Below are 8,676 nucleotides of genomic sequence, written 5' to 3' on the forward strand. Positions count from 1 at the left end.
ATTCCAATTTCCTTAGTATATCGTTCGACAATCCCCAGAGCTAGATGCAGTTGCTCTCTGTTTTAACATAGATCTTAAGATCGTCCATGTAAAATACATGAGCGACCTTGTACTTTCGATCTGTAGGTTTGCCGCACAAGTACCCGTCGGAATGGCGAAGTGCTAGAGATAGTGGAAATAAAGTAAGGCAAAAGAGGAGTGGGCTCATGGTGTCGCCCTGAAAGACACCTCTCTGAAACGTGACCTTGTTAGTTGTCACACGATTTTTTCCAGGTGAGACAGTAAATCTGGTTTTCCAAAGCGGCATCAATCTCTCTATGCACCCAACTACTTGCGGATGAACCTTTAAGATTTCCAAAAGACAGATGATCGTGTTCAGACAAGTTATTGGCCTGTAGTTCTTCGGGTCAGCTAAGTTGCCTATTTTCGGCAGGTTTGGGTGGGTGTTCGACAGTAACTGGAGGGTCTTGGAAGAGTCGAGATGGGTCAGAGAGAAACTGTTGATTTTCTCTGACCCATCTCTCCCTCCGCTCTAGACTTCTCTTAGCGTCAGATAGTATCCGTATTCTCTCAACAATATGCTGCCTGATGGTCAGCACCTTTGACTTGTTAAGTGTGTGATAACGGGTCCGGAGTTCGCGCGCGAACTTTCGAACCTTGGCGGTAAAATTTCTGCCAGATGTGATGTAGTCAATCACACATTGAATGCGGAACGCGTACTGTCTTCCCCAGCCTATCTTTATGGAAAGTTGATGCATTCATCTTTTGGTCTTATGATCAGCCGTTGGTTTTGTTTTACGGTTCGCATCGGCCAAAGCTCTCGCTGCATTATACACACAATAATTGATAGCCCAGAGGTCGGATTCTCCGGAAAAATGTCGACGAAGTTCGTCATCCATTTCAGCCAGATCTTTAGGCTTGAGAGAAACCTTGGTGTTGATGTTTCTCCGGTTCGTAGAGCATCGCTCTTCATCTATTGGATGCCTGCCCGCAGTTGGTCTTCGTGTCGCCTCTCTTTCTTTGTTGCCGGTTTGTTCTAGCTGTGGTAGAGTAGGCGTTCCGTTGACATAGCCCCTTTTACGGAGTAGTTCAGAATGGTTTCGCAGACGTTGATGCGAAAAGTGCGATAGCTCCGGGTGTTCCTCGCACCACAGAGCATGCAGCCGTGCCATGTAACCCCGTTCACGGGCCACACTCGCATGGTAGCAATCTAGCAAGTCGTGTTTCAGTCGCTCCGTCCACCCAAAGGTCACGAGATCCCGCCCATCCATCGCATTGAATCCATATTCATTGGCTCCCCCAGCTCTAGATTGGTCGGCATTGTTGGCCGACCCATTGTCGGGAGCCCTGCGCGTTCTGTTGTTTTGAACCGCACTTACTACAACTATGTTTGGTGTTGTCATTGTTGTTCTGAGAGGTCGCCTGGTATTCCAGAGTCACAAACTAATTTTTTACGTGTATGTCCATTTGAAATGAGTCCTTTTGACCGCTTTTAGTTAAAGAAATATTCGAAGACAAAATTAACATAATAATGTAAAAATCGGAAATCGTTTAATGAAAAATCTATGGTTCAGGGAGCTCGGCCTTACATTTGCTTATACGAATTGTTGCCAAATACACATTATTGTATTTTCGCATCTTTAGACAGCCCCTGTTTACGAACGGAGTAACTTTACCGCTTGAGGTTTTTCTAAATTAAATATTGCTGTGAAACTTTTCTGAATGTACGTTAAAAAACGCTGTCAGACATCAACATTGATTTGTAAAACATTCTTTTACATTTTCATCATTTGTATCCTTTGCTGAACTATGCTACGCATATTTCTTTAGCATTACACAGTTTTTATATTTCGCTCTGAGCAACTGCAATTTATATTTCCAAAAATTTGGATTTTCGGTTCGTAAAAATGTCGATTTTTTCCATCAAAAACAATAATTATATTAATTAATTTTGTAATCAGAATAGCGGTTATCATTTATTTTTGTAAACTATTGTATTTTGCTTTTTACATTCCCATCACTTAGGATTGAGAAAGTATTAGAATTGTTCAAAATTTTACACCAATGTTTTTTTTAGGTCACTGTTTTTTTAGGTCCTAAAATAATGGACGAGTTCGTTATCCAGCTATTTTTTATAAAAATTGAAAAAGTAAGCGCATTTTGAAAAATTTTGAGACCACTTTTTTCCGAATTTGAAAACTCTATATGCGGTTATTTATATAATTAAAGGTCCAACAATCAAATCAAACTAAAATCGAAAAAAAAATTTATTTTGTGGTCAAACTATGTAGGCTACGAAGAAAGATGAATTAACCAAAATTTTTATCCCAAAAAAGATCTACTATTTCATTAAAAATCACTTCTTGATAGGACTAGTTATTTTATACTATTTATATTATTCATGAAAACTAACATTGAAAATAAAAAATAATATATAAAAATACTGCTATCCAAAAGAGATCTTTTTGATAAAATTTTATTCTAGCATTAAAAATGCAAATAATAAATATCTGAGCGCAAAGCGTGAGGAGTTATTATGTCCAAGCGCAAAGCGCGAGGTACCCTATTATCGAGCGCAAAGCGGAAGATTCAACCATCGCGCGTTGAAATTTGCGAGCGAAGCGAGCTGCACGCGAAGCGCGACAGGAGAATGTTCCCGCGAAGCGGACAGATTTTTTGTTATTGTTTTTCATTTGGGACTCTTGAGTCTTTATCAAATGATAATCCAAAGCTAAGCACGGTTCGAGCCTCTATCCTCACCTAACATCCGTGCGTGAATCCCCTTCCTCCAATCGTGCGCTCGTGTGTTCCATTTTTACTCGGAGAATCAGTATGTTGAATTTTTACTCGGCAGAAATTTTGTTCCGTTTTTAAGCGGAAGATTTGTTCGATCCCTTTTTACTCCGAAAGATTTATGAATTCAATTTTGGCTGGCAAATTTTATATGTCCTGTTTTTACTTTTAGTCGCACATATGTAGGTAGCAAAGCGAGTGTGAAGATTATTGGACCACTGAGTGACTGGTTTAATATTATGCAGGGTGCCAGGCAAAGACACTTTATTTCTTAAATGTTATTCATTATGTTCATGGACAAGTATCGGAGAATGGCCCTCCTTGACGAAAAAGGTGTGGATCTCGAGAGAGTGAGGATGCATGAATTAGCCTTGGCACATCAGCAGGTTGTTATGGTAGTCATTCGAAGACTTGTGAAGAATGCTAAGCAAACTGGATACGAGCATGAAGAACATGAGCCTAAAAATTAACGCAGGTACATAAAAAAAAATTTTAGCGGAGCCTGTATCTACCAAGAGAAGGATAAGAGTGAATTTAACGCGATTGGCATGAAATTCGTGCACAATATGTACGATTAGAATGCTAATGGACATCGTCAGTAATAAAAGAATCCTTAAAGAATGTGTTTTAGTGGAGGCACTGATTGACAAATGTTAAAGAAAATCTTTGGCATGGTTTAGGTATGTTAAGCAAATTGAAAGATGAAAGACTGACGAGACAAGTATATTGTGCTGAAGAAAATTGCAATGTACCCAGAGGCAGACCGAATGGTTAGAGTGTATGGATGAGACCCTAATTCGAAGAAATATAAAAAGCCATTGCAACAGAAAAGCTTGTCTTATCGGGTGATTCACGCTCACCCCGAAAGTGATATGGCTTAATGGTATACTAGTTTAATCTCGTATAATCTGTTTGGGAATTTTGTTACATCTCAGAAGAGACCCACTTGCCTCGTTATTAATAAGTTACATGAATTTGCGCGACTTTCTCGTTTTTCATTATAAATTGTATTTGAAAACATAGAGGACTGCTAATGAGGAAAAGCAATAACGAAATGCTCAGATAATTGAAAAGAATGATGTAAACTTGAAGTTTAAAATAAATAATGATAATTTATTATATTAAAAATCTAAAACTATCAATACTTAAATTTCCTTTGCTTCTCTGATTATATTTTATAAGTTATGATTTTATATTTTAGAACTGATTTGCACCATGTAACTGCTCGAAACTGGCAAAAACTTCGTATTTTTTTGCACCCTTAAAAAAGGAGAAGACCTTAAGAGACAAATACGTTTTAAATGTAGAAGATAAACTATAGCATAAAAGTAAAATATTTTTTCCCATATGGTGGCTATTATAGAGTGGCATAATGCATCTTATTAACTCGATTTCCTTGATTTGCTCACAAAGGGAACATAATGTTCAGGACACGGTGTATCCTGGTGGCTCTCGAAAGAAGTATATAAATGGTGTTGCCCAGCCCTGTTCATGGCTCTCTTGTTTCTGTTCTCTTGCGATCCGCAAGGGAAATGGTGGAGAAACTACTCCAACAGGCGGCGCGACGCTCTGATTATGTAGTCTGACTTTATTATTGACATCAGTGCGGCGATTTAAAAAATAATATAAAAATATTATTTTTAGAACAATTTCATGTGCTCCTTCTATTTGCTTTGAACTTCCTGATTGTCTAAAGATTCTTCACTATACAATTCAATCTATAGTTTTACATATTTTAAATATTTTTATATTCACATTAAACATAAGACATAGATTTTTTATTAATTTTTCGCATCATGTATTTGCTTAAAATGTTTTGTCATTAAGGTTTTAAATATTATTAATTTTATTTATTATATACGTGGGTAATTATAAAAACAAATAGTTTTTGAAAACTCCAAGAAATAATAAAATCAGTAATATTAGCAACCTAAATAATTCAATTTAACAATTTGAATTTATGATTTCAAGATGCATCTCAAAATTAAATGTGGGTCATATTAAAATAAATATTTTCATGAATTATTTTTTGTTCTGCAGCATGAATTTCACAGGCATTTTTAATTCAAATCGTAAGAGAACTACCATCATATGCATATATAACGATGCAGGAGGCTAGTGTTGGCTAAGTTCATGAACCGCTGAAATTTCGTGGGGATTTTTGGCTGATTTAGGGAAATTTGAAGTTCCAAACTAGATTAGCTGGTTAAACTTGCTTTAATAGTTTTAAAAAACGTTATTTAGAAATCACCTAAAATAAGCTGAATGCACTGATTATAAAACATTTAAAGCACTTCAATAAAAAATAATTTTGTTTCGTTTTTTACACTGGTTTTATTATATTTTAGTTTTAAAGTTAAGTTAATTAAGTTTAATTAAAAGAAGAAATGCCGACGATTCGATGTTAGATGAAAACTGGAGACCCGATTTACCGAAACTTCCAGGGGTACCCTCACTAGGCTCCACGGTCAATCGGGACTCACCAAACCATTCTAGTTCTCCTTCTTGCTCGTGGCTTCTTATGGTGCCGAACTGTGAACAGCACAGCTCCGCTGACATTGTAGGCGCCTCTCTCTCTCGTTTCTCTCTCGTTCCTTTGGAGCACCTTATCCGATATATTGGAATCCGTTAAAGCGGGTATATACAGGCGAATTTCCCCAATATTTCCACTTTCTGACGTTGATTTATGGTAGCACATACCTTTGATTTGGCTAAATCACTTATACGAGTGCATTTTGAGGCGCATATTATACGGTCGACGAGTGTTTGCTTTCAATACAACAAGACCCACAAAAAGATCTGAGGAAGGAATTAATTGTGACCAAAAAAATAGAAGCGCAGCCAAACTTTATATTCAATGAAAATTCAAAAATGAGAAAGGTCGTGTCGTATGCTGACAAACATTCACCTCCAGCTATTGTTGGCCAGCTAGCTCACATTTTCAATCAACCCTGAAAATGGCATTTGCGGGTATTTTTATGGTGCTATTTGTAATCAGCGCCTCAAAATACTTTTTTCATACTCCGTGACAGATTTTTCTGATAGCATACTAAGTGTAAAATTTTTCTTTTGTAGAATGTCGTACCAACTTTCTTCCATACCCCACTGTGCGGAACCTTTCTTGGGCCCACCGCTAACTCAAGGCTGCCCAGGATCACAGTTTGTGTTATTCATGACCCTTTTGGATACATTTATACGGACAAACAGAGAAGTTTCACAGCTATGTGAAAGAGTAATCCCTGTAAACCCAGCTGAAAATTATTACGACTTCATAGTGATTGGTGGTAAGTAAATTTTTAAATAATAATATTGAGTTTTTTCAATTTAAATTTATGAATTTGAAAATTAGAGCTTAAACCTTTCTAAAATTGAATATGATGGTGATTACCATCGCATTGACTTATTAAGTGCTCTGTGAGCATACTAAAGAGCGTTTCAGCATAGGTTCTCAGCTTTATATGCAATATTGATCAACTTTTTCAAAAAAGTATCTTTTCTAGGACAGTAACATAAGCAGACAAAAAATCATATTATGATTTATAATGAAATTGCATTACTTAGGAGAACTTGATTACATAATGCGAATAAATGTGAAATATTCAAAAACAAAGTAAGTTGACAGCGAATAATTTCACCAAATTCTATTGGATCTTCGCTTTAGTGTGGGTTATCGATTTTAATCCATAACTGCGAAATAGAACGATACAGATAGACGGTTAACGAATTTATAACAAGTCTAGTGCAAAGCAGTTCATGTGTACTCATATGTCACTGTCCGTCGTACAATGCCGACCGGAAGTAAGGAGGATTTACCGAATTAAACAGCAATTATTTTACGCTGCCATCGAACTCGATGCGCAAACACAGGGATAGATTTTCCCTGTGTCCGCTTTGGTGGTGTGCTTGTCAAAACTGCGCGACTGACACATTTTTATATGCTCAATTGAAGAGTCTAGTATTTCATCATTGCTCAACGTTAAATGTTTAGAGTAATTAATAAATGTTCAAGTTCCAAACAATTATTCTTTCTCGATTTATTGCAAGTCTTCCATGATGAATTTAGTCTCGAGTATAGTTTTTAGTTCGAAGAAATTCACTATATCCCGGGTAAAAATATTTGGTCTTGATTTTTCCTTAAATGTCTTCAATATGTCTTCAAGACCATGATGTATGGCGCTGTCTCGCCAACTAAACATTGGAAATATACACACTTCTCTTGTACTTATGGCTGTAGCGGTGATAATATAAATACGGGTAGACTTGTCTTGATCCACGGAAGTATACTTGAAGGGTCAAAACTCAAAAGGGCGTAGACAACATTCTAAAATTTTACACGGCGTCAAAAAAGCAAAAAAAGAATTTTATGTACATTCAAATCTATAATAGAAAGGTATTGATTTTATATGAAAAATTACTTTCGTAAATTTCATCAAATGTCGACGTTTTGGGACCTCCTGAGTCAGAAAAAAAAGTTTTTACGTCGATGTCTGTCTGTTTGTCGTTATTCTCATTGTCGTCGTCTGTATACCAGATAACTTTTACAAGACTAATAGAATTGGATTGTGTTTTAGCTTTCTTTTTTGGATGTAAAAGGAAAGATCAAATTCGTTAACCAGCCATTCTTGATCAAAATTCAAAAAGTTAAAGCATTTTTTAAATATTTGAGACCACTTTTTTCAATATTTAAGAATTCTATGGACAAAAATTTACAGTGCACAGAATATGAATATTTTAGCTTAATATCTTTGTTAGATTAGGTAAAAATTACTAAAATTAAAGCATTTTCAATATCCCAAAATTCAAAAATTGAAATTTTGATCGCAGAAAAATTAATATGTTAATGTATTCAACCAAAAAAAGAGCTAAAGTTTTCGCTAAAGTCAAAAGAGTTTTAACAAAAAAAAATTCACAATTGCCAGATTACAGTTCCAGATAGGTTGGGACAAAACAGCTCACAACTGTTAAGTATCAGAACTTTACAACAACAGTGTTACATAAATAGATTAAAACTATTATTTTCTACAAGTATCCAGTGAACTATTGGAAATTGTGAAAAAGCAAACAATTCTCGATTCGCTATACAAAGAAGGTAATGAATGAAGATAAACAAACTTATTAATATATAAAAAATAAATACCGTGAAAATAAATAATATACACAATATGAAAAATTTAAAGCTCATTAGTAATGACCCTCGAATGCCTTCGAAGCTTTTTAGATTGCCTTCAAGTTACATATGAGTCTCTCAACTTCTTTCTGAGTCAAATAATTTTGTCTCAAGACTTAAATATCAGTTTAGTAGAAGTTTAAAAAGTCTGGTTATATAATGTGGCAAACTATTTTTACTACATTGCAGAACGCCTCTATAGTGTTTAAAACGTCAGACGGTATAACATGTTTTGACCACAAGTTATAAATTCTAATATTAGTGTTTCGGAAAATGTAAATTGAAGCAGATGCAGAATCTTGTAATGCAATTAAACAACAGAAACAAATTATTTTCGATATTATAATTATTATTACACTTAATTTATTACACACCTACACAAAAGACAATATAATGTACCTTGCACATATTGCTGGATGCTAAAAGGGCTTAAGAAACCTTTATTAATCGCTAAGCATTCGAACCCTACAATAACTACTTATAAAACCTTTAATCTTTAATGGAAACCCTGGCTGTAACGCCTAACAGCAAAGGAATTAATGAAGGGTTATATGTGCAATTTTGTATGCTACAGGCATCTGTGGAATTAGACATTTATTTGCGAAATATATTCTTTCGATTCCAAAAAATTTTAATTTAATCCTCGCGTGTACCCATACGTTCTTCATCTTGGGCACATGATAAAAGTTAATATGTTGTCAAGCCTAATTTTAAGC

General features: G+C 35.4%; 1 protein-coding gene across 5 annotated transcripts in view; it reads left to right on the forward strand.

The window, feature by feature from the left end:
* The window catches only part of LOC117173207 (glucose dehydrogenase [FAD, quinone]-like), a 164,928-nt gene that overhangs the window by 94,001 nt on the left and 62,251 nt on the right, over positions 1-8,676 (forward strand). For all 5 annotated transcript variants that reach the window (XM_033361651.1, XM_033361650.1, XM_033361652.1 and 2 more), the window contains one exon: positions 5,869-6,077. In XM_033361651.1, coding sequence (XP_033217542.1) covers positions 5,870-6,077 — 208 coding nt within the window. In that variant the 5' untranslated portion in view covers position 5,869. The remainder of the gene's footprint in view (positions 1-5,868; positions 6,078-8,676) is intronic.

The sequence above is a fragment of the Belonocnema kinseyi genome, chromosome 5 (genome assembly GCF_010883055.1).
Source record: "Belonocnema kinseyi isolate 2016_QV_RU_SX_M_011 chromosome 5, B_treatae_v1, whole genome shotgun sequence".
NCBI classification, from domain to species: domain Eukaryota; kingdom Metazoa; phylum Arthropoda; class Insecta; order Hymenoptera; family Cynipidae; genus Belonocnema; species Belonocnema kinseyi.